Source organism: Corvus cornix, chromosome 7, assembly GCF_000738735.6.
Source record: "Corvus cornix cornix isolate S_Up_H32 chromosome 7, ASM73873v5, whole genome shotgun sequence".
Lineage (NCBI taxonomy): Eukaryota > Metazoa > Chordata > Aves > Passeriformes > Corvidae > Corvus > Corvus cornix.
Window position 1 is genome coordinate 6,382,679 of NC_046337.1, and position 26,672 is coordinate 6,409,350.

General features: G+C 39.1%; 2 protein-coding genes across 18 annotated transcripts in view; one reads left to right on the forward strand and one right to left on the reverse strand.

Annotated features, from left to right (window-relative positions):
* The window catches only part of R3HDM1 (R3H domain containing 1), a 79,666-nt gene extending 72,054 nt beyond the window's left edge, over positions 1-7,612 (reverse strand). For all 13 annotated transcript variants that reach the window (XM_039554724.1, XM_039554719.1, XM_039554715.1 and 10 more), the window contains exon 1: positions 7,465-7,612. The gene's annotated coding sequence lies outside the window, so the exon portion shown is untranslated. The remainder of the gene's footprint in view (positions 1-7,464) is intronic.
* An 806-nt stretch (positions 7,613-8,418) lies between these two features.
* Positions 8,419-26,672, forward strand: part of ZRANB3 (zinc finger RANBP2-type containing 3) — a 41,786-nt gene continuing 23,532 nt past the window's right edge. The window contains exons 1-2 of one of the 5 annotated variants that reach the window (XM_019290534.3): positions 8,419-8,663; positions 13,278-13,436. In XM_019290534.3, coding sequence (XP_019146079.3) covers positions 13,285-13,436 — 152 coding nt within the window. In that variant the 5' untranslated portion in view covers positions 8,419-8,663; positions 13,278-13,284. Of the gene's footprint in view, positions 8,664-13,277; positions 13,437-23,164; positions 23,286-26,672 lie in introns of those variants that run through there. The other 4 variants (XM_019290535.3, XM_010407143.4, XM_010407144.4 and 1 more) reach the window with 4 other exon arrangements.

The window sequence follows — 26,672 nt, forward strand, 5'->3', positions numbered from 1 at the left end:
GGAGTAGGCCTAATCTATTTGAATTACATGTAGTATTATAGAGGAAACTGATAAAGCAGAGACAACAAAGCTTGACAAAATTCAAATTTTAAAGATGTAACTACCATTCAATTTATTCTCAGAAAAGCTACAGAAGTGCCATTCCAATAAAGCCCTGGTAAGGCCTTATATGGAAAATGGTATTTGCACTGATAAAAACTTGTATGGAAAACTTAATTTCATGTGGCTGCAGTAGATAACAGATGGGTAGAAGAGCTACTTAATCTAGAGGAAAACTTTGCCACAAACCCATGTGTCTGTAAGTTTTCCACAGTCAGCCAGGCTGGAGGCCAGTAGATATCAGAACCAGATTTTACAAGTGCTGTTCAGCATGCAAGAAGATAACTAGCAATTTAATTAACATTAAGATAAAGTTTGACACAGTTATGAAAGCATAAGTCCTTCTTCTGTAAGAAGGACTGGACTAAATGACCCAGAATCTCTCCTTTCAGTCTTCAGGCACATTCAGGCAGTGTACAGTGCATTGAGTTGCATCCTTTCCACAAACATTCTATTATATTACTGCTATTTAATACCAAGGTACCTGGGTGGCCTAGATTCAGTGGGAACCAACTGGAATCTTTTTGTTCATCAGACTTTACTTTCAAAAGCCTTAGGATCAAGAATTTTTCCTTAAAATTGAAAGAAACTGGAAAAAGCCCACTTACTTGTACTTTATTTCTAAAGATTTCAAATAATAATTTAAAATCAACTTTATGTCCTCCCACGTTTTACATGGGAATCTGTCTTATAACATCAAATATATGTGAGAATCCATCTTTCTTATAGAAGTCATGCCTACATCTAGCCTATATATCTCAAAGACAGTTCAAAAGTTTTAGAGTCACTGTCATTATAAACAGGTAACTGCAGCATATGCAGACATGAATAAAATAAGGATATAGAAAACAACTCCTGATACTGCAAACAGCAGAGTCCTAAGGTTAATAAGTTATGAGCAAGATTAAAGCTGAGCCTGTTCACGTCATGCACAAGGACTTTCTTACTGCTCATATCAAGAGCAGTCAGTCCATCAGATACACACCCCCAGCCTGGGCAGGCGTGACACAGACCTGCAGGACACTCTGCTGCCTTTCTGGAGCATGCAGACACAAAGTATTTAGATGGACAACTAAGAACCCCATCAGATCCCTGTGATCTCAGTCAAGCAACAGGCTTTAGAATTGTCACCACTGATCTAAACCATGCCTGAATTCACACATTGTCTGACCAGAGCTGAAAAATCTTCTCAAGGTCTCCCATCCCCAATTATTCCACATGTTAAAAATGGGCTAAACTGTTTCTTGCTTAGAAGTAGTCTATATTTGATTGCATACTGGAAAACAGGACAAGAAAAAGAGTTACTGAAAGAATACCTACACATCTATATTTCTTGATTTTTATGGAACATTACAATTTTTAGCCTTCACACTGCTATGGATCAATGAAGAGAGACACAAACCCAGTTTCTAACACTGTCCAATATTTCAGCAGAAAAGGACAGATAAAAAGCTGATTGTGTTCCGAGTTGGGACAGCTTCCACTACTATTTTCATATGCAGGTCTTAATAAGGACTACTGCTCTTTGTGCTTTTCAAATCAAACTTTGCAGTGTCAGGAAATACAAGATTATGTACCAACTAATGGGATGTCATCCTGGTGAATGATGAACAGCCAACTGTTGGAATATCATACATTGCATTAACTGAGCTAGCCCAGTACCATCATTTATTCTTTTCATATTACTGTTTTAAGAATTTAGTCTAATGGTACCATTTGAAGCTCAGAAATCTTCCTCAAAACATGGTATTATTTATTCTTCTGTATTTAATTCATTACTAGGTAAGGTCAGTCTGGACTCAGTTGCTTTTCCCAGAAACAAGAATGTCCACATAAAAACAGGTGTTCCTCTCCAGAAGCCAATATTTGAAACTAGACGGAAACAAAACATTCCCACATGAAGTAATAGGATGAAAATCATAACATTTTTATAAGTTAACACAATGGTTTGTGTGAAAGATTCATATCATTTTGTTAGACCACAAGTCTAACCAGACTGCAGTAGCATTCCTACACCAGCTTCCATGAAGTCACTTAACAGCTTTCCGAGTACTGGGAGTCCTTTTCCTCCTCTAATCCATACCACAAGGATGACATCTCAGAGCAATACTGGCACTGCTTTGTGGTACAACTTTAAACCTTTGAAAGAGCAGTTTATTTTTCCATGACAATAATGCAATGTGCAACCAAAGACGCAGCTAGCACCCTTTATAAAGATTAAGTGCAATGAAAATACATTAAAGATCACTTTGATGTGCTTAAAACAAAGAAGAAACCACAACACCTAAACTAAGAGACTAATTATTTGTAATCTTCATTAGGAGTGAAAATTAAGGGCTCATTACAGTCAATTCTAACAGTAAAAATACTATCAGCAGATACTCTGAGTATCTAATTGTCATTTTACCAGTTTCTGCCACTAAAGTATATGCAACACTCACTAACACAAGGAAATTATTCCGTTTCCCTTGGTTTTCCCTTGGAAAGCCATTAGGAAAAAGTTCTTGTTCAGGAATAGTCTGACTTCCCAAGTGGAAGAAGGATAAGGACCCATCAACTGAAAAAGGCAAACCAGGTTTATTTTTAGTCTAAGTACTGCCAGCGTGTGTAGCTTTGCTAACCAATCCAGCTACTTCTGAGGGAAGACAGAAACCGGTGAGGGCTCAGCTCTTGCTTTAAGTTATGGAATAGATTTAATGGATTACAAAAGAAAGGGAGAAAATTATTCTAATCAGAGCAGCAAGCTGTACTCTTTTTGAACACGTGCAGAGCACATTGAACTGAAATGGAGCTCTTCATCCAAAAGATCGAGGGATTCACAATGCTTTAAAGGAAAAAGGCTTTTTTTCCTGTACCTTCTGTTGAAATGCTTCAAATCTTGCTGTGATAACATGGACAAGAATTCCTCACAAACTGATTTACTCATTTTGCTACTGCCTCATTTGGGTACAAAAACTGAACATTTGATCCATTCCAGCAATTTTCCAATGCCTCTCAAAACTCCTGCTGTATCTCCACAAGAACAAACCAAATTCTTCCGAGTTCACTTAGAACATAAAAACAGATGGAAATCTGCCTGTGGATCCAGCACTGGTCAATGATGCAACTGCTCCCAGCTTCTCAGCACCAGCAGGAGGTTTTGATGCCCCAAGCTCTGACAGGAGAAAGGACTGTGAGAACACTCCTCAATCTGCTGTTGGCAGAAGCACTCGAAGTAGTACGAACTTCACTCACCAGCTGCACACCAACAGCCTTTTCCAGATTCAGCTGCACTAAAGAAGTCACTGATCTCACTTCCAGTCACCATTTCCTCCATCTGCCAGTTAAACTGCTCCTCCAAGTCTCCCAATAGATGTTTCAATTTGATAAAATAAGAGACCCACATCTTACATAGCTAGAAGTTCGGTAAGTGCTCCCAGTAACAGCTCATTAAACAGAGCAGAGGAGGTGGCAGAGGGCAGGAACAAAAAGCCAAGGATATGGCACCACGATGGTTTCTTTCACAGCAGCAGGTATTGCAAGGACTGCATCTATTTATGTCTTGCTTCACTTAACATAAATTAAAATGCTTTAGTTGGATACCTACAGCAACCTATCACACCTCACTTGGCTGGGAACAATTCTTAGGACAACTGTGGTAGGTTAACTGCTAACCAATTACACAGAACATTTTCTAGAAAAATACAAAATTCGGTCCTGGATTTTTGCTAAACCAGATCCAGAGATGACATCTTTTATATTTATGCCTTTTAGAGGTTATTTTTTGACCCAGAGATGCAAGTTATCCAAAACTGTGCTTTCAAAATGAAGGAGCAACTATTTAGTCACAGCTTTTAAGGTATTTATGACATTTGTCCTGACAAGCTTCAGCCTTCAGACAATTCTATACACAGTTGGACAAAGACCTTTCATTCACGGCAGTACAAACTTGCTAACAAACCTGAGGAGGGGGCAGAGAAGTTAAGAGTATAAAATAAACACAGGACAGAATTCCATTTTATACACAAATTCAAGTTACAGATTTAAGAATAATAAGAATTGTTGGGAAGGAGAGTAAAGAACAAAAATTCGGCAGCAGATGAAAAAAGACAGGTGGACAATGTAGTATATAATTGTTTATGCAGAAACCAATGACAGCTAAGAGGTAATGCCCCATTTCCTTACAGAGATCCAAGATAAAGAGTAGAAAAGAAACCCTGGAATAAGCACCCCACAGCCATCTCAAATCTACACTTTGCTTCAGCAGTCTGGATCTGAACATACAATAACCAAATATTCTTGGAAACTTAATTCTATATATTGGAGAAAAGTGCATATCATAAAATGACACATTGACAGGATTCTCATAATACATACATTAAACTGCAGGAGACTAACTTATGCACAAGAGTAGCAGTGCAGGCTGTTCTGTAATTAAGGCTGCTGCCCTTCATAAATCTGTTTCCAGACACTATTTCCTCTAAAAGACTCCTTCAACAAGTTATGAAATCGAAATAAGATTATAGGCAGGCCCAAAGTGCCGTTTCCCCATCAATATTTAATCACAATCTGTTGCTGACTTACCATCTCACAGAAACAGAGCTTTCCAACATGCTTTACAAAATCTCCTGACATTGTTATGCAGCACATTGGTCCATCACCTCAAAGAAAAGTCAAGGAGGAGACACAAAGAACCACATAACCCCAACTTTAACGGGCTCCCATAGATGCTACCGATCAGCCAGAGTAAGCACCACATTAAGGCACTCGCATTGATTCTTCTTGCCTAAAGAATACGGTGTGAATGACCTTATTATTCAGGTCTTCACTGCCCAACGACTCCTCTTTCCATCACTAAAAGGCTCAATGTGGAATGCAGCGCTTAAGGAAAGCCTTTCTAGCTGGCCATTCCTAGGTGGGATGGGCACGGGAAAACTGCCACTAAAAGCCCGACTGGGCTCAACACCTCTGCAGTCCTTCAGCCCAGTGATGCCAGGATTACAGGATATTCTCCCACTCCTATTGAAAGCTCATTAGTTGTCACACCCATGAATTACAGCACTTCGTATTTACTGGCTGCTGCTTAACTCTCTTCCTATCTTTGCAATGAGAATCCGAGTACGCTGAAAAATTTCAGATCCAAATCACTTCAACTAATCAGGACATCCAAGGTGGTTCATATTTTTATCCAGGTAGTAAAAGTTAGAGCATAGAGTTGTCTAGCTCACCGAAACTGAACCATGCAGTCAATATATACTAAAAGATTTTTATAAAATGGACTGTATGCCACCTTATAGCCAATTCAAAGTTTACATTGCTCCGTTACCTGACAACTCACTCTTAAGAGAACACAGTGTCAAAAGGCCGATTTTCCCCAAAGTGTCCAAAAAATGCAACTGTATCAGCTACTTTTAAAAGCCTGGAATGCAGCACCTTGAAACCTTAAACACATAAAGGTCTTTAAAAAGATGTGGTGCTACATGTCTTAGTCAAATTAACCCTGGGGGGAAGTAGTAATGTGAAAGTGGCGATACAAAGACATGAACTTGAATTAACAGAGGCCACTGTAGCAAACTGACAGCACCTTTTAACTGAATAAACCCCCAAACCATGGCATTTGGGTTGTACCCAGAGCTGAGCCTAGAGCACTTGACCTAAACCATTCAGCTGGTTTGAAGCACGGACAGACTTTAAGAAAGTAATACAAAATAAAGACTATGGTGTAAGGCAAATATACTGAAATATGAGAAGAAATGAAATCCAAAAACTTAACCTAAGTTAAAAGAAGAAAAAAAGGCATAGGCAGAATTATGTTTAAGATGAGGAAGAGCAAAGTAGTAGTACCAGTCTCCTCAACTTTTCCTTTATTCCTCTTAACATAAAAAATTAAAATAGAAACAGACAACCACTGCAGCAGATTTAGTGACTGACCCTTCCCAAATCTTTAACAAATAGTTTCTGCAACACTGCTAACAAACCTAACCCAGTACACTTCACACCCCTCAATATTACTGGTATTTAGTCAAATCTATCTTTACTGACGAGAAAAGTACTAGTTGATAAGCAATTTACAGCTTTGTAAAATAAAGAGTGGCCAGGCAGTGCAGTTACAAGTACTACGTTTTTAAACTTCCAAGATTTAAAAGGACACAAGTCTTAACATTACCTTTGTCATTGGGACTCCTGTAAATTGAGGAGTACAAGCAGTAGGTTACTTAATTTCTACAAAATACTCAAACCCTTGATATCACAGTACTTACTGTAAAACAAAGGCTTAATATTAGCTGCATGCCAAGCCAATGGAAGACTGTCAAAGAAAATGTGTTTCCATTGCCATTTCTTTCTCTTGAATAGCAAATTCTTTGGACAAAATATTTTGAAAAATAATCAGAACTTCATTTTACCTTTCACTTCAACAGCAAATACATATTTCTAATCTAACATTCACAAGACATACTGCCCTGTAAGATTGCTGCTTAATATTCCGGCAAAAAGCATGTCTCAAATACATTACTCCCTGTGGAAGACAAGACATGAGAAAGCAACCCCATTAAAAACTGCAGGTTAATGCCTCAATGCAAAAAGGCCAGTGCAAGAGAAAAATCCCAACACACTCCCTATTCTGCTTTAGGCACACAAGATCTCTTCGGTTTCAGGTTAATAAGAAAGGGCCATCAAAATTTAAAATAAAAACTATTAGCAAAACCACTCCAAGATAGTACAATCTACCATAGTGTTTCCTATCTGCCAATGCACCCTAGGCAAAGTGTGCATCACTGTTTTTGTTTTTTTTCCATCACCTTCCTAATCCAGCTTTCTATGGACATCACACAAATCCACCAACACGTAGGATGTGTGCAAATCTCTCCACGTGAATAATCTGAATAATTCTTAGACCCCCATGTAAGAAACAGCTATTCCTCACTTCTTTTTCTATCTCGTTCCGTCTTCCTCATAAAGTGAAACCCTTCTTCGGTGCTGAAAACTCATTTAAAAACGTTTTTAAAAGAGATGGTAAAAACCAGGCTGTGACGTAGTTTGCTCTCGAGTCTACTTACACTTTATATTATAATATCGTAGATAGACCCACATGCAGAATTATCCAACATGCGGCAGAAATTTTTAAAAAATTAATACATAATAGATGAACAGCCCTGTGTCCCGCTCCGGCCAGCCCTGCCTATATTAGGGAAGGGAAGGGCCGGGCTCACCCCGCCGGACCGCGACCCCCGGCCGGGCTGGACCCACCGGCCCCGCGGCCGCGCCCCCCTCCCTCAGCGCTGCCCCCGCTCTGCGCACTGCGGGCGCGGCCCCCCCTCCTCCCTCAGCGCACTACGACCCCCGCCCACGGGAGCGCCTTCCCCAGCGGCGTCCCGGACTCCTCACCGCGGCGGAGCGCTCCTTCCCGGGCTCGTACCCGGACTCCTTCTCAGGACACCGCGCCCGGCGGGCGGCGGCTCCTCACACACGAGGGGCGCCGAACCCAGCGCTGAGCGCCGCCCGGGTTCCTCCTGCTGCTGCCGCGGCGGGGAGAGAGGCCCCACCCCCTGGACAGCCGCCACCAATGGTTGCGCGGAACGCTAATGATGGACGACAGCTTGGGCCAATAAGCGATGCGCCGCCCTCCCCCCGGTGCTGCCGCGGAGTGGTGCCGCTCGGCGCTTACGCGAGGACGAGCCCGCCCGGAAGGCGGCGGCCAATTGGAGGGCGCGGCCGCATTGACAGACAGCCGCGAGCACCAGTGAGAGCGGCGCCCCGGCACCGCAAGGCCCGCCCGCTGCGTGCAGCCCATGGCCGCGGGCACACGGAATGAGCCCGCGGCACTGGCAGTGCGGGGTTCCAGCGGCCTCCGTTCTCTATCCTGGCCGCTCTCCCTTCATCCGCGCCTGAGCTGCTCTCTTGCTCCCGAGCGTGTGGTGTATCCCGAGCAGCAGTGCCCCGGCTCCACTGGGTTCCCGCGCCAGCGCTCCCGGAGCCTCACGGCGCCCGCATCCTGGCGGGGCAGGCTGGGAGCTGTAGTCGGGGCTTGCCCGCGCAACCTCTCGGCCTCCCGGCCCCTTGCCCCGGCTTTCACCGCTCTTCCTAAGCCGGAGAGCCGGCGGCACTGCCCTTTCCAGCCCGGCCCTTAGCGCCATCCTCGGCTCCCTCCGTTCCCAGCCTGCTTCCCCCTTCCCGCCCCTTCTCAGTCCGCTCGCTCCAGCGGAGTAGGGGCCGATACGAGGCACGGCCGGGCGGGAAGATGATTTTTAACTCGCTCCTGGGGAAGCGGGGCGGGGGGGAGAAGGGCGGCGAGGACAGAAAAAATAAGGAAAAAGCGGTCCCCGGGCCCGAAAGCGCTTCCCTTCCGTGACCCCTGGTCATGCGTCACTTCCCGGCGGCCGTTTGAGCGCGGAGCCCGCGGCCGTGAGGGGGTCCCCGGGGTGGGACGCGCTCGGGGTCGGTCGCCAGCCGGGAACGAGCTGCCAGGTGCCTCCTGTTCGTCCCCAGGCCGTGTTTGTGACAAGTTTCACTTCTTGCTGTTGCTGCTGCTGGCTCATCGCATCGTGCGCTCAGGTACTTCTGCGATTGCAGCTGCAGGGACTTGCGTAAGTAGAATAAAAAACTTGCCCCCAGGCAGGTATTGAGGCGTGCGCTTCCCTCCAGCGCGGTCCAGCGGCCTGTGGAAAAACTGTTCTGTGCTGAAGAACTGTGTGATGTCCTTTGCTCCGTCTGATTGCTTTCTCTTGTAGTATTCTTTAAAACGCTGCGTTCTGATGGGTAGATTTTCAATTCTTTATTATCCCACTGGTGGCTCCTCAGTACAAGAAAGGCAAGGAGTTACTGGAGAGGGTCCAGCAGAGGCCACAAAGGTGATGAGGGGTCTGGAACATCTCTTATGAGGAAAGACTGCGGGAGCTGGGCCTGTTTAGTCTGGAGAAGAGAAGACTTGAGAGGGGATCTCATTAATGCACATTAATATTTCCAAGGCGGGTGCCAAGAGGTTGGTGCCAGACTGTTTTCAGTAGTGCCCAGTGACAGGATGAGGAGTAATGGCCATAAAATAAAACACAAGTTCCACCTCAGCATGAGGGAGAACTTCTTTACAAAGATGTCAGAGTACTGGAATAGCTGCCCAGAAAGGTCATGGATTCTCCCTGTCTGGAGACATTCCGAAGCCACCTGGATGCATTCCTGTATCACCTGCTCCAGGTGAGCCTGCCTGGGTAGGGGAGTTGGATGGGATGATCTCCAGAGGTCCCTTCTAATGCCAAAACTTCTGTGATTCTGTGAAATAGTTGATTAATCAATCAACCAAGATGTTCTTAGAGCTTTGAATTCCCTATTAAGTTTTATTGAACACACAGTCATGGAGCAGTTAAGGCCATCAAGAGGAAATTTATGAAGCAAAACTCTTAGTGGAAAGACTCATTTGTCTTAGGCATCTGCTGCTGTGCTGCATTAAAAGGCTATATTTAGTGGCCGTTAAAAATAAGCAGTGGGTTTATATTATGTAATCAGCTTGTGTTGACAAACAGCTACTGGAAAACTTAAAGTAGTCCTTGAACTTATCATCAGTCTTGCACCCAACTTTCCAATAAAGAAACAGCCCCAGGGGTAAGATCCTCAACAAGCTGGGTCTCAGTTGCTGCCTCTGGAAGGATAAGGGCCTATAGTGAAATGCAGTATAGCGGGAGCAGTGATTAGAAAGAAATTCGAGGTTGGGTTTTTTCAAACTGTAATTTGTTTTACTATTATTTGCACTGCCCTTATCCCTCAGTAGCTACTTACTTTTCTAGATCATTTATGATTGATGGAACATGATAGAAGTTGGAGCAGATTACTTGGAAACACTGCTGATGTTGTTGCCCTCATGTTTGAACTGTCTGATTGCTTGAACTAAAAAAAAAAAGTTTCAGTGCAATTTTTTTGTGTGGCACCTCAATTTTCTTGAAAGTTTGAGAGACTTTCTCAAAAGTTTTCCTGGAAATTAGGAAATTATAGTTACTGTACAAATATGTTATGAAATTCATTCTGTTTCAATTCAGTTTTGAAAAATAGTGGGAATTGCACTGCATCAAGTAGTTAATATGTACATTGTTGTAGAGCCCTTTCAAAAAAACTTCATCAGACTGGAAAATGGGAATCACCTTTACAAAGCACATGGTGACTCCCACCAAATAAATGCATTTATCCTGGTGTTCACAGGTTCTGCACTTTATAATTTTTTACTGATTTTTTTTTTATGCCTTATGAATGTATCATGAAGTAGGTCCATGAATCTTCCTCATCCCTGCTTTTAAAAGCTGGGATCATTTACCACTATCTAGTCCTGAGATACTTAAGCAATAGTTACTGGGTTTAGTAACTCAGTTGTTTTATCCTTCATCTCCTTTAAAACACTTGAGTAAATACTCCAGAATTTGGGGTTTTTAACTCATGGAACTTGTGCAGCTGAATGAAGTCTCTCAATGAAAAGCTAGGTCTCCACACAAAACCTTTCAGGTCTATTTTGTCTGAAAAAAATGAACATCCAGAACTTGTGATGTGGAGATGTGGGAAGGTCGATGTGATCTGTATTACAGCTCATTAGGGACACAGAAAAAAAAATGAAAACTTGTAGTTAGAGAATACAGGCACTAGTCTTACTCTCTCTCCTTACATCTTCTAAATCTGCAGTGAGTGGAACAACAGATACAAACTGGTCTTCTGCTACACTGACTAAATTCTTTTTTAAAACAGACTATTTTTATTTCTTGACATTACTACAGTGTGTATATAAATGCTCTGTCTCAAAACATGAATGACCACCACTGCCACAGTCACTGTATATGTTGTTTTAATAGTTATTGTTCACCACGTGTGGAGTTCTTTAATTATTCACCTAGTCTATAATTATTTACCATTCATTTATATAATTATTCACCTAGAGAAAAAAACTAAACAAAAACTTGTACGTATCTGGTAGTTAGTGTTTTCTGTTTTGCTGCTAAGATCTCAAAAGTCAGTTCTAACCTTGATAATGACTGATGCAGAAATATTTTTCATGGTAGTATTGCTATGTACTGGTGATTCGTGCGCCTCCTCTAATTCAGATTTATGCTCCTGAAACTGCATGGTTCCTATTCAGTGTTTCATTGAAAGGATCTTGTCATGATCTCGTTCAACAGAAAGTTAATTATGTTAACATTTCATTCTCATATTGTCACTCACAACAAGCTATGTAGAGAGCTGATCAGGAGTACATCATTATCTCTGCATTTATAGAAAGGAAAATTATCACAGAAAATGAGTCACGAATTTTCTTTAGAGCTGAATCTCAGAACTGAGTGTTGAACAGGTTTGTTGGGCCCACCAATCCTGCAGTGTTCTTGTTGAAGCTCAGCTCTACAGAAATGTTTAGTGTTTGTTTGTTTGCCAGCAGTCTTGAAGTACCTTAATCAACTTTTAAAATTAAAAAAAAATACTCGGTGGAAAATATTGTGATGGAACTGGAGTGGTTATGATTGTTTTCCCAACAGATAGAGTTGAAACATTTTGTTTGCTCAGCTGAGAGCTGAAGCAGGTATTTACTGGAGCCTTATGAATCTTTTGCTGTGAAATGCTTCTCTTGGGCACACAGGGGCTTTCCATCTTCTGTTAAGCAAAGCTCTGTGGTGGACATGCATGAAAGAGCCTGGTACTCATCACAGTACTTGTATCTGCTGCTGAATGTTCCAGAGGCCCAAGGTACAGGAATACTGTTTCTGTGAAGATATTTCAAAGATTCCACTTATGAAAATGGGGGACAAAATTGCCATGGTAAATACAATGCTTATGTCCCAAGTTACATGTGTTGATCAGTATTTTAAATTCACTATTCTTCCCTCATTGCCCAGCAGAATGGTATGTCAGAATGGTTGTGGTTAAACACCCCCTCTTTGTAGAAGTGGTAATAGAGGCCCAAGAAGGAATGCCTGGAAGTTCCAGTGTTACCCTGTTCAATTCTTCCATGATGAGAATGTCATGGAACTTGCCTGGAGGCTCATCCACAGCATTTTCTTTACATTCCCCTGAATGCCTGATGTGTATCCTGATAGACGTGCCTGTAATTCATCCTGTAACCAAGAAAAGCACTTACTCATTTTCTGTCTGCCTGAATGTCATTAGCCTGAGTGCCAATGCCAGTGACAGATCCGCCAAAATCCTCATTTTTCTGGAATTCTACAACAGTTTAGTGGATTCCCAGAACATTCAGGTCCTGTTCCCAGAACATTCAGGTCCTGTTCCCTGTCCTTTTCCCTCTCCTATCACTATCAAAAAATCTGCGCCCAATTCAGAATTTTGCTGTCAAACCTGGTGGTACTACTAAGAGTCCAGGAAGCCTATTTTGGCTGACATTCTTTGTTCCTGTGGTAATCCTGCTCCTTACACAGGCTGTGAATCCAAAATAATTAGGTGATGTTTTGATGTAAAGGTTTTAGTCTTTCTTTGTGTTCAGTTAGTGCACTGCAACTGAGCTTTATAAACTTTTGTTTGCTTGTTTAAACTCTATTGAAGTTAAAAGAGAACAAAAGTGAGTATTTCTGCTCTGACCCTGTCCCTTGAGCAAAAATGAATGAGGAATCCCCATTTTTAATCTTAAGCACACTATGAAAATTTGTATTGATTAGTTCTTTGGTTTAAATTTAATTTCCCTGAGAAAAAAACAATTTCCTTACAGGTTTTTCTTTTATTTTTTCTTCTTTTTTTTTTTTACTTCCCCCAAAGTGGGCTTATTTACCCCTTTTTTTCCGAGTTAATTTTTAGAATTAAAAATTTTAAAGGACTGTTAGTTCCATCATCAGAAGGTTAAATAACCTATCTTTTTCCTAGAACTCTCCTGAAAAATATTTACTAAAAGAATTATATTTCGATGTCCATGAGTAAGCTTGATTTGAATGGCAAATAACTTTCATTCATGAATAGGGTATTTGCTTAAATAATTATTTTATAGTGTAGAGGAAGAGACAAATGCTGACCTCATCATCCTGGAATAGTTAGAATATTTTATTGAGACTGAGGTGAGGGACTCTTCCTCCATCATCTGCACAATTTTATACTTTCCAGAGAGAATTCTCAAAACTCAAGAGAAGTTGTGTAGATATTGATTATTTCAAGATGAAGTGATCAGTATTGTTCTGTGAAGCTTTATTCTGTATTCTCGTAAGTAAGACGACATCTTTCTCTTTTGTTTCCCTCAGGTTCAGCATGGCCAATGCTCTTCAGGAAACACCTTCACTTGAAGCTTCTCAGTTAGAGGATGTTAATGCTAAGCTGTCCTTCCTACCTGAAAGACTGAGAAAGAAGCTGCTTCCTTTTCAGGAAAAAGGCATCATATTTGCGCTTCAGAGAAGTGGCAGGTAAAATTATTGTATTCAACTTACGGTATCACATGCCAAAAATAATTACTTTAGGTAAAGATCAATTAATTTTTACAGAGGTTATTCTATAGCAGCAGTCTTAGGTGAGTTATGTTACAGAAATCTTTTATAAGCTGTAAGGTAACATGGTTTAAAATGAGTTATGGGGTTTTTTTCTGCAGAGAATGAAGAAATGTTTATTAATGCATTATGCAAAAGAGCATTGTAGTATCAAAGTTCTTGTGTGAAAGGAGGTTGATATCAGTAGGACCATCATTTTTGTTATGTTAATAAAGAATTCTTAAAATAAGTTAATTCACATTTGATTCTTTAGTTCTTAATGGCGTGGTAGAGCTGTTAAGGGAATGACTAACAGATCCTGATGCATCTGTGTGGTTTTCTATTTTAAACTTGGTACAATTCTGGTGTGTAATCAGGGTGTTCTGGAGCTCACTGAGCTGCAGCAGCAGAGCAGAAGCAGCCTTGCAGAGTGCTCAGTTAGCCAGTGCAGCAGCTGATGGAGTAGACATTCAACAATTAAGTACCTGGTAAATCAAAATCACAGTTTATACCGCAGAGCCCGGAAATATTTTGCTGAGTAAGAGCCTGTTACTGAGTTACAGGGTCAAAAAGGAGGGGGGAAATGCTATTTCCACATTTATAAATTTTAGGAAATGTGGGCAATTGCAGCCTAAAGCTGTGAAACTACTGTATGCTGTCCTTTTGGAAAGGAATGATGTTGGGGAGGTCTGGCACAAATGGAATTACTGTAGCCTGTGTGGAAAAGATGGATGAAATTAGTTCCTGATTATTTCAGCATCTTGCTGAGGAGGAGAGGCTTGGGGCCTAAGGGGGTTGCTTGCCAATGCTTGTGATTATTTTCAGGGGAAAAGAAATGTGCGTCTTTTCCTCCAAAGGTGAAAAATTGGAAAGGAAATATTTATCATCAGTTCTTGCAATTATATGGAACTTCAATCAATTAAAATTTCCTGTGAGTTTTTTCGCTTTGATTCTATTCCTTTGGCCAAAACCCTTTAGCACTGCTGTCTCAGGGAATGAACAAACCATCTGTTTTATACTGCCAGTTTCAGTGGCAGAAGAGAAAGATGACTCCAGCCATTCACATGAGAGCCTGAGATTTGATATGCTTTATGCTGAATTGGCATTAACTTCTCTGTGACCACCAGCCATATCAGGCACTTTCTTGCTGCACAGACTGAGAATGAGTGGATATGATTTTAATGGATAGCTAAGGTTTTGGTAGAATAGACAGCAAAGCCTATGTTAGAGTTGAATTTAATAAATCCAAAGCCCTTGGCTGCCATTGAATATGCAATTGAGGTGTATATTTATATATACAAACAGTGAAATAACAGAAGCCATTAAAATTAAAGAAACTGTACATTTAATTAGTGTAGGCTAATGGATGTATTTGAAAGTGGCATAATCTTTTACAGGCTGTTATATAATATAGAGGTTCCTTGGGAAGCAGCTTAGCTACAGGACTGGATAAATTTTTATCAGATGTTTCTTTCTTCTTTTTGCTGAAGTAGTAACAATTGCCTGCAATAAGTATTCAAAAAGGTTTGGCATACCTAGTCTAATGACTCTCTCAAGGAGGGAATTTTATTTTTTTTCATTAAGGTTATGGGTTTATGTTGGGTTTTTTCTTTAAGTCTTTCACTAACAAGAGTTTTGCATAACCCAGCACTGACGGTTTTCATGTGGCATGGATATGGAAAAATGTTCATCATGATTGCAAGAAATCTCATTCCTTGGCACAGCAAATTCTATGTGTAAGCTGGGTCAAACTGAAGAATTGTGTGCACACTCTCAGCCAGCTTCTATCTGAAGTAAAAAGTGTTAAGTCAAACTTTCCCAAGGAGTATTTTTTAAATCTGTCCCTTGCTCATGTGGATCTATTTCTCTTCCTGTCCCAAAACAGGGAACAAGAGCCTCTGGTGCTTGTAGCTGAATTTTCTTATTAGTTTGTCAACCCTTGCCTCACACAAGTCTTTCCCTTTTGTGTACTCCATAATGATTTAAACCTTCTTTCAGTATTCCTAGTGGTACATTTTCTGTAGAAGTGTCTTTTCTAGTTTTAAAAATATATAAGCATAGGACTTGAAGTGAGCAATATAAGCAACTCTGCTCATCTTTTTTCTTCCCCCAGGCTATGCACTCCCTTCACAGTCATCACTTAATCCATGCTTTGCTGGAGTGATAGGAAACTGGTGTAGAGCAAGTGTTGGCTGAAGAGATTCAGTTAATATCATCTTAGATTAGACAAGCACCCAGCATGAAAAGGAACTTATTATTAGAACAAACTCTTATTTTTTGCATGGAAGGGGCTGGGAGTGAGCTATTAATTCCCTTGTCTCTTCCCAAAGCATAAAATAAATATGCTGTTGTGGTTTGTACTTTCGGTTCATTGGTAAATGAATCAAAGGCTTTTCCAGTAGATGCTCCAAAGGCATTACCTCATTTAATGGAGACTGCCTAACACTTTACTAGGAAATGACAATTCTAGAGCCAGCAAGACAGTGTGTGGTTCAACATAAGATACCTTTTGTCTCACAAACATGCCTTAGAGGTAAATAACTGACTGGCTGCTTATTCCTTACTAGAGATTATTCTTCAGAAATGCACTTTGGAATGGCTGCCTAGGGATGGATACAATATATAGTCTTTATTTGTAGCCTCAAACATTAATGTGCACAAAAGGTGGGTGCACACAACTTATGTCCATGAAGACTATTTTATTTTTATGATTTTCTTCCAGTGAAGGTGTAAGCTACTTTTAAAACCAGCAATAATATGTATTTATTTATTTGTGTGTGCTTTAAACTGCCTCTTAAATAAAAACTAACCGACTTGTCCCTTCCAGGAATGTGAACTGTTAGCAACACGCTTAGGAAATACTGAGGGTTGTTGGGGTCAGATGTACGTGTGCTGTTGGGAGGTGGAAATGAGCAATTCTGTTTGCTCTCTGCTGCTTATTAGTCATGGTTTGGGCAGATGTGGACAAATCTCCATTTCCTCAGAACTCAGGGTAGAACTGAGGGGTCACCAGCTGTTAGTGAAGAGGTGGCGGTGTTGAAGCACAATATTCTGGAAGAAGTGGTAGCAGTTTGGATAAAATATCCAAGATTCAGTGATATATGGGCAAATTACTCAATAGTACTGATAAGGATTGCATTCAGTCTCATTTGAGCTCACGTCTCTTTGAATATTACTGATTTTTACTGCTTCTGTTCCTTAATGTCATACTTGGAAAGTCACAATTCTTTTTACCATGTGTTCTTGTTTTATATCCTCTCTTGATGAAAGTGTGTGATGTCTGTCTAGTAATGCAAACAATTTGTTCACCTGAATACTCTGTAAAAGAGGCATGCTGTTGTTTGAAATTTAGCTCTTGTACTACTGGATATCACTAAATGCTTTATCAAGTTTTGTAATAAAAACTGTCAGTATGTGATTTGCAAGCATCATTATTTAGCACTGCTTGTCTTGTAGATGGTATCTGTAAAAGATGCCTTCGGACACAGATATATTTCTTTCTAGGCGTGTTGGCAGAACAATTTGTTTAAGCTGGATGCAAAAGAGGACTTGGAGATATTTACTACTCATAAAACAAGCTTTTCCATTATAATATTATACACATTATAATTGTGTGTTCAAACTATTGTAACTTGGAGTGATCTTGTTTCCTGTATAAGCTTGAGAGGTAATACATTAACTTATATATTCAGGAGCATGTGATTTTTAATTTCCCATACATGCTGGCTTAATGTTGTTAGACACAGTAAAAAAAGTAAATGACCATGGATGGCAATATCAGGATATGCAGAGTTCATATCTGCCATTAAGAGCTATCACTTTTAATGAAAAGGCAATTGTTTTGTTAGGCAGTCCCTATCTAGAGTAAGAAAAAGTTGTATAGTGTTTAATATTTTTTTGGATAATAGTCTACAGAGAACCATTATGGCAGTGAAATTATTAGAGAATGGAATGTAAATGTCCTCTGTTATAGTATTGAGTCAGTTGCCTACACTTCAAAATAGTACTTTTTCCCATTGACTGTGTCTCTGATTTCTAGCAAGTTACACAGGAGGAACACATAGTTAATTCTTTTTTAATTAAAACAGACTTTTACCTCAAAGATTATCAGTCTTTGTAGAAATTATTCCCCTCTCCCATCCCCAAAGTAGACCAAAAAACCAAAGATTCAAATCATAATTTCATCAAAGTTTATAAACACAGTTGAAAGATTCTTCTCTGGAAAGGCATAGTATATACAATCTGCTGAGGTTTTAGTAGTTGGGCCACAGAAATGTGCAGGAAGCCAAAAGAAATGTTTAGAATTCCCATGCACAGCCCTTTGTAGGATGAGGAATTTCTGATAGAAGTCCTATTTAAATTCTTACGCAAATTTCTACACAAATTTCTTTAACTTTCTGGGATGTATTATCCATTGAGGAGTATGAAAGGTATAATTTCCATTTGAGTTGGTTGTCCAAGGGAATGATAGTTTTACATTTTGGAAGCTGATAGAATAAGAGAAAATCTGTTCAGTCCATGGACTCCCATGCATATTTTAGTTTGTGCTACAGCAGTAGGCCCTTTTGTCTTACACTTTTCTGTAACTATTTTTCACTTCCACTCTCATTGTTACCATTATTACTGAGGTTGCTTCTGGGTTTTATGTTATCTATTTATCTTTCTTTCTCCTTCTGTACAATGCAATTGGTGCTTTCTGCCTTGTATTGCCTTTCTAAGTTACCAGAGCTTTTGTTTCACTTTTGCTTTTATCTTTACTATTTTTGATCCATGATTACTGATTGATTTGCTCTTTCAGTGTATTTCTATTCTTCAGGTTTTTATCTCTGATAGTAGTTAAGAATAAGAAAATAGATTTGTCTTTCAATCCCATTTTGAAGCCCTAAGCCTAGTTCCATGTCTACATATCTCTTACTGTATATATATAATTTTTCTGTCCTTTGTTTAAAAGGCCATAGGTTTCTGCAAGTTGATGTTGTGATTAAATGCAGGACCAACTGCTTTTTACCATTGTCTAATTTGGTTTTTTTCAGAATCAGCTGCATGGTTTAAAAGAACACTTAAAAAATACTTTGCAAGCTAATGTTGAATTTTCCCCAAGTATCAGTTCGTAGTATTTCTCTTCTGGGAGATAAGGCATAGTTATTTTCAGCTGAGTTTTACTTTACTGTTTTCATTTCTGTTATAAATTCTCACAACACCACAGTCTTAGTTTACTGAATATCTTAGTTTAACCTAAACAAGAAGCACATAATTTCATTTACACAGTGAAAACATTGGCCACTAATTTCTAAAGGAAGAAAAATGTAACAGAAATACTTGACATGAAGAGTTCATATATTATAGAGCTATAGCTGTTTGATAATTATCAGTGTATTATCAGTATTTATACTGATAATTATCCATATTTATGGGGAACATCTGTAAGGAGAATTTTTCTTCAAGTTTTATTCATGTTGGGCCATTTTGTGCTTGATAAGTTGCTGAAAAGTTTAATGAGCATTCTGGCTATTTCCTTGGCATTCTGGCTATTTCCTTGTAAGCACAGAACAGTGACTGCCATTCTTAGATGCTGCAGATAAGGATGTAGAACTTGTGTAAGCCCCAAACAGAATATCCTGTAATGACTCCAGGTTTTGTAGTATCATTTCTGAGAGTCTGCAGTTAGTTTGAGTTCTTGTTATTACACTCATGACCAATTTGATCTTAAGATGGGGAGTTCAGAGTTAAACATGAAGATCATCACAAACAGGCAAGATGAAGTTAATTGTGCTCTCTTTTGGGAATTCTACTTATTCTGTCTGGTTTTGTCACACTGATTTCAATAAAAGCCAGATTACTTAAATTTGCATGTTAGAAAAAGAAATTACCTTCATATTTGTTGTTACTTTTTTTTTTTTTTAGGTCATGTCTAGGAATATTTCTTTAACTGTTTCATTTTTATGTTAATCTGTGCTTGGTGGCACACAGCATCAAGTGCCATCAACAAGTGTTTCCATTATTTGTAGAACTTGAGGTCAGAGATCAGACTGGAACAAAAATAATTGTGACTTTTTTTGTGGTTTCTGTCTCTAGTCTCAGTAGTTTGTAGTTAGCCTGAGAGGGCTGTTTGAAACAAGGCATAAATCTCTTGCTAGACCAAGAAAGAAATAATCTTTTATTCCAATATATTCGGCAACTCAGATGTCTAAAATTACTATAATTTTGTGATGAATGGGGGTCCTTAAACCTGCATTGTAACAGGTGAGCACAGAAATAATCTCTGGGGAAAAAGAATGGGATGGCTATTTAGTGAATATGGACAGCATCAAACAGTTAATACATTTCAGCTCTGGGAGTTGGAGAAAGGTTTCATTTTTTTAAAGACGTTGGTTTGTAGTGATTCAGAATACATTTCACATTTGAGAAGTGCCAAGGAAGAGAGGGATGAATAAATGAAGATGCTAGCTCACAGAATGAGATTCAAATGCAGGAAGTATGAATGAGAGACTGAGCCAAATTCTGCAGAGCTTTCATAGCCAGGGAAGCTTGTTTGGAAGTGATGCTGGAGGAACTGGGAAGCAGTTCAAATAGAACAAAAAATGCATTGTCAGTAAGTGAATGTAGGATATAATTCAGGAGACGACCGATGTGGGGTGAAAAAAAAAAAAAAAGACTTAGCAGAAAAAACCCAATGGTAGAAATATGAGAATTTACCTGGGTTTAAATGTGGACTTGTAGCAGCAGGAATATAGAAGAAAATGCAGATTTTAGAAATGCAGGGCACAAGTTGTTAGAATGGAAGAGGAGGACTGAAAGAGATAAAGGCTACAAGTGTAGTTTAGTAGGTTGTCAACAGTGATAGAGGGAGGGGAAAGAGGAAATGAGTTGGTGTTGTGTGCAGGGAAAGTTTGCAGCAGTCCATGATGAAAAGTTGGTGTATTTAACCACAAGCACCAGGGAGAGGACAAATGGGAGGGAGCAGTTCTGAGTGTGAGACAAGTGACTTTAATGAGAATGAATAGAAGTAAGATCTTAAACGAGTATGAGTCACATTCTGACTGACTTAATGCAAGTTGGAAGAGACAGGCAGAGGGGAAAACTGCCCCAGATCACCAGGGAATGCAGAGTTTATTGGGAAAGTACTGATAAGTAAATTTCATTGAAAGCCATTAGACTGCATGCTAAGGAAGATTGCTGCTGCTCACACGTATTTCAGTCATGCTAGTTAACAGCCAGGTTAACGTTTGCAGCCTAGATTATCAGTAGCTGAAATTAGTTGACACTGTTCTGTTCTCTTGCATTGAGTCAGCTGCTGAACCCATTTGTGTCTGAAGCCAGTGACTGAATAGGTAAACAGTTTTCACTATCACTATTGAGTGTCTTCTTGGCTGGAGGTTTTTCCACTTAACAGTTCCATTAATGTATTCTAAAAACATATTGACGTGTCTGAGCTTAACCTTCAACTTGACCGCTTTGTTATGTGTTATTCCACACAACTTTGCCAAAGCTAGAATACCAGAACATGTGGTCTGAGAGCTTTCAAATATTAATAAAACATTTTAGGTGGGTTTTTCAGTCACATGTCGAAGAGTGTTAGAGAAAAGCCTAAGACACCACAACCATTCTCCTCTAGGCTCCTTTTCAGAATCATTAACAATGCAGATGTGGCAATTTGGTGCATCTTACGTTAAATCAAAGGCTGGGGTTTTATTACTTTGGGATTTTTTAAATACCTAGTATAGTTCAGGAGCAAGGGTAAGATCTATCTTACATCTTCTGGGGCACTATTTTTGGTGAAACACCCTTGATTATTTCTGCAAGGGAGTCAGCTCTCTTTGTTCTAGTTTTAGGACTGCGTGCTGTGATTACTGACACACAAATGTAATGGTTGCTTGCGCAGTTTTATATAAAAATGTTCTAAGTTCAGATTCCTTAAATAACCCTTGGTTAAGTTGTTAGTGCTGAAGTGTTGGCTTGTGAGTAGGAGGTAAATTATATGTTGTAGTGTTATATAAAACTGACTCACATGAGTAGGTGAGAATCCCAAGAATATCAGGACACCCACACCACTGAAAGAAAGACTCGAGCTTCCTCTGTACAACATGTTCCAAAGCCTGCATTAACAAGAAACAGCTTTAATTTGCTTGAGTAGTAACAAAAATTTTCAGTGTTTTAAAAAATGAAGTGCTACTGCTTTGACTGTTTGCCTTGGAAAACGCATTTGAAAGGGAAGGAGTTTGTTCTGAAAAGCTACCTGTAGTTCTAGGTGGTTTTTCCTGCATAAATAGCTGCTGAAAATCAATCAAGAAGTTAAATTATCCCTACAAGCAAGCAACAGATGTATTGGATTGCTGTACCCCTTTAGTTTTTAATCTGCCATGTAAGGAAGCACAGCTCTCTAGAGAGGATATTATTGCAAATATTTCTATCATTACAAGAAACCTCTAACACCAGCTGTTTGACTTGGTAGGATCCTTGGTTGTACAGACCTTAATCCCAGTGTGTTGTTAATCAATATTCCTCCAAGAGTAAAGTTCAAAATGAGATTCTTTTTCTTCACAAAAATACCTTGCTGCAGTAGCCATAATTAATATAAGAAACTTCAGCTGTATTGTTTGCATGGTTAATAGTGCTGACATTTCGAAAAGGGTGACCTGAATGTAACCCAGACATACAGAAATAGAAATGATTTTCATTTAAATGTTTGGTCTTCCCTGAAACTCAGTTTATAAAACTGTTAGCATTAACCTCCTTCTGATACAGACTATTTTTTTGTGGCTCTACGACATATTCCTCATGAGTTTAGCCTCAGTTTCCTTCTGTTTCTCCAATGAACTCATCTGCATGAAATTTTAAAAGATCTGCTTGTCCTTCTGCTTTGCAAAGTTGGTTCCAATCTTCTTGACATCAACACAGCCAGGAACTCTTTCTGTGTTTTTTGAAGTTTGATAAATTATTCTTTCTGTCCTTTTAGAGGCAGAGCTTTGCTGATAGAGCTTTCAGAGGGCTCTTTCAGGAGTTTTGGGTTTCTTTCTTAGTTCTTTCACCTGTTTTTTTGCTTACTTCAGGTTTCTCTCCAAGGTTTGCTGTAGTAAGAATGTGTAAATGCACCTTTGCTTGGTGCTTGATACCTTTACAACGTATCAAGCACTTAGCCTATTCCGATAGTGCTGGAAGTCTGTTTCTGGGGTTCTGACTCATCCAGCTTTGGGTGGTCCCTTCAACTACGGGATCCTCTACATCCAGAAGAAAGCTAGGGTTTGTGTACAACCTCAGGTGCTTGTGTTTGTTCTCTTTAGTGAACAGCAGTAGGGTTTTGGACCTGTGTGCACCTGAGGTGCACCAGCACAGCAGACCTTGCTCTCTGCAGGCGTGTTCGCTCACCAGGGTACATCCTCACTCAAAGCTCTTTGTGTTTGCTTGAAAAAAGAAAAATGTAGTTTTATTTTCAAGCTAATACACCTCAAAATGCTGGGGCTGTTTTAATCTAGTGGGGGCCCAAACTATGGTTCCCTTCTATTTATGAAAGATCCTACTGTGTCCAAAGGCCATTGCTAACCCTACACCGTAAAAGGGTTATGAATAGTAGGAAGGTTGTAGCAGCATGTGCAGTGCATCCCAATGAGGTTCTACTGCTTTCTGCTAGGAAAAAATAGGAGATTTCCTTGATGAATGGACAGAGATTCAAACACAAGCCACAGGATTCGCTCTGAAGAAGGGAAACATTTAAAGATTAGATGGGAAAGAATCTAAAAGAATTTGCCATTGACTGGTGCTTTTTTGCACAGTTGGACTTTGCTGCTGAGAGTAAGTGCAACTGAGACATCTCAAATGATTTTTTTTTCAGTGCTTTTCTGAAACTTTTGACCATGTGGGCTGAGCTTATAACAGGATATGAATCTGCGTATCATAGCTCTGATTTATATTCTTGGATAGAACTATTATTAAGGTGTCATATGAACAGATGGGATATGAATGATGAAGCTCAGATTGGGTAACTACCAGTTGAGAGGAAATGACTAATTGAACTTCAGAGAACAAGAAGTCTGTCTTCTTGCAGTCAAAATATGTGAAACAAAAATACATATTTGTCCCTTCAATGTAGCTGAAGATCTGTTTCTTCTGCTTTGACAGCATGGAACCTTTATGTCCATGTTGGCAGCTTGTCTGACTGCAATAATATAGAGCATACTGAAGTTTGTTTTAAATAGAGGCAGCATATTTTTAAGATTATGTAAAGTATTGCTTTTTAGCAGCTTAGTGCAACTAACTATTAGGTATCTTGTTAAGTTCTGTGTGATGTGGGCTATAAAGATGGGGAAGTTCTTTAAAGTTCTAATTGTTGTGATTATGAACTGGAAAGATTTCATGATTTTCCTCTCAGTAATATAAGCTGGTTTTCATTGCCCTAGAATCCAATGAAAAAAATTTGGACTTCTTATCTTTTGTAACTACATTAAGCAGGCATCTTTAGGATTCTTATTTTAAAACTGTGAAAGCTACACAGAAGAATGCTTTAAAATGCATTATTTATATATATATATATATAAAATAAATGGAATATCCTCCATTTCCACTTATATTAGTTTTATTTCACTTCTACCTGTATCATAAACTCAATCTTGTGTGCCATGTCAAAATTTTGTCACGTGTGAGTGTCAATAATGTTAATTAATTGGCATAAATTAGCAATTTAAAAACTGTAGCTTTTCAGGAATTTGAGTCTGAGCAGTGTGGATCCAAGCAGTGATTCATGTCACTAACTGTATAATCACAGAGGACTTTACACATTCAGATAACTCTTAACTGGAGCTTTAAAACCAATTTAGTGCACTCGATTGATCTCAATCTGTGATGTGTCTGGTCGAATTTTAAATGCTGGAAAATGGATGGATTGCAAGTACAGGAAGAAAATCCCAACTACTTACAACAAAGCAATTTCATCATTGGGCAGGAGAAGAGAGCGAATACTTACTAGCAAAATATCACTAGACATAACCAGCTTTAAGCATAGGGGTGTTTCTGTGTCTCTGTTTCTATTGGTACTGCAGAAATGAGGAAGAAAAACTCTTGATCACTTAATGTAATCTCTGTTTGCAGAGTTATTGTGGGTAAAGTGATGGCAGCTACTTCGTACTTCACTTCATTTACCAGCAACAAAATGATGAGTTTCTATAAAAGTCATCAACTTGTTGCTGCTACATAAGAAGTTTAACTTAGGACATTAAGTGGAAGTTAATAGACATGAAAACAGGAGATACTCTATAACATCAAGGATTTTATGAGTACAGTCTGAAAATGAGTGCAAAAAGAAAAACAGAACAATTTCTTATTTGTCAGCAGATAAAGTCATCAATGTTTAAGTGGCTACAGTTCACTCTAATGAAGAAATTAGCTTTATGGAAGAAGTGTTCCTGTGGTTGACACACTTAAAGTTAGTGGGTTTTTATTTGCTATTCAGCTTCTAATTGTCAGAGCCATTTGTAAATCACTCTGGATTTCTTCATTTTTGCTTGTTATTGTGAAAGGAAGAAGGAGCATCCAATCAGTTCGCCTGTGTCAAAGAACAGTGCAATAGGATCTTACCTATTCTCACTTTGTTTTCTGTGTGTCTGAACTGGCAGAATTAACATGTCACTATTTATGCAATTCTACTAAAATTTAAGTTGATATTACTGAGAAATACTGTATTTATCAGCAGATGTTGGCAAGAAACACTTTTATTCCTGTCCTCTTTACCACATTTTCTTGCTACCAGATGCAGCTTGGCTATTGCTATATTTGTACTTCTGCTCTGATATTCTTATAATAAATAATCTTTATTGTTGAGGAAGATCTGTGGCTTATTCTTGAGCTGTCTCTGCTCTGTAGCTGTTAGCTGTAGTCTTACTCATTTGCTGCGTTTTTGTAAGGAGTACTACTGCAACAGTAGGTTATTGTGCATTCCAATTGATTTCAGGCCTCAAACTGTTTTTTAAAAACATGATTAATGTACTGAAAGCAGTTGGCCTCAAAGAATCTGCAAAAAAGAAAGACTTGTTTTGTAAACTTCAGTTCAAGCAATTAACAATGAGTATTGAATGGAAAAAAAAAATCTGTCTTTGAGCAAAACCTGACATTATTTTTAAATTAGAATTGTGTGTTAGTCATCTGCAAATAAATGTCTTTGCCCAGCTGCAAATCACAGACATTAAGGCCCCACAATCATGAGTTGCCACTAAAAATAATTCTCTTCCTGCTTTTTTTTTGTTTTGTAAATCTGTGAAGACTTGGGGTCTTTGTTTTGTTACATTTTCTTCCTTTGTTTTCATTGCTCCATCCCTAACATCTGGGGGTGGGGCGTAAGTTGCAAAGCAATTGCAAATAGATAGTTTGTTGCTTGTAAAAAATGAAGTTGTGTAAGAATTAATTTTTAATTAGTTTTTTACCTCAGTTGAAAGAAACTGCTGAAATTAGTAGACATTGCTATTTATGCTGGCAGGCAGAGTGAGCAAACAGCAGTATACTCTTTCTGAAAATATCAAACATTTTATCTTTTTTTGGCCAGCTACACTAACTTCAGAGTAGCCACCACTAAAAAAGCAGTTCTGTATTACTTGGAAAGAATTTTCTGGATCAAAATACAGAATGCTTGTATCTTGGTTTGTTAAATTTTGTTAAAGACACTAAGAGCTGGAAGATCTTTCCCATTTTTTCATGGAAGGAACATTATGTTTGAGTTACCTGGTGCAATATGGAATATGGAATCACAAATGGGTAAAATGCCTTTAAGAAATGCATGTCAAAGATGGTATTTAATGTTTACAAAATGTAAATGTGCTGAACAGAATTTACTATTTATGACTGGGGACTTGGAGTTGTCATTGTCTTTACACAGAGTGGCATTGCCAAGTGACTCCAAAATGGGCAAAAAATCAAATTCATTTTCTAATACTTTAGCTGGTACAATTGTTGGGGGAGAGAGAGTATCTGCTTCTATTTAAAAACAAATGTGACAGGTCTGGAAAGCACATTTTTAAAATCAATCTGACATATAGATAATCCTTAATCATGAAGCAGCAAAAACATTGCTGTTTCTGAAAGACAGAAGAAAATTGAAGATGCACTTCTTGCCTTGGAAGTGTCTCTTATGATTACAATTAATCTATCCCTGGACTTAAGCAGAAATTCAGTTTTGCAATTGCAAGTTCTGCA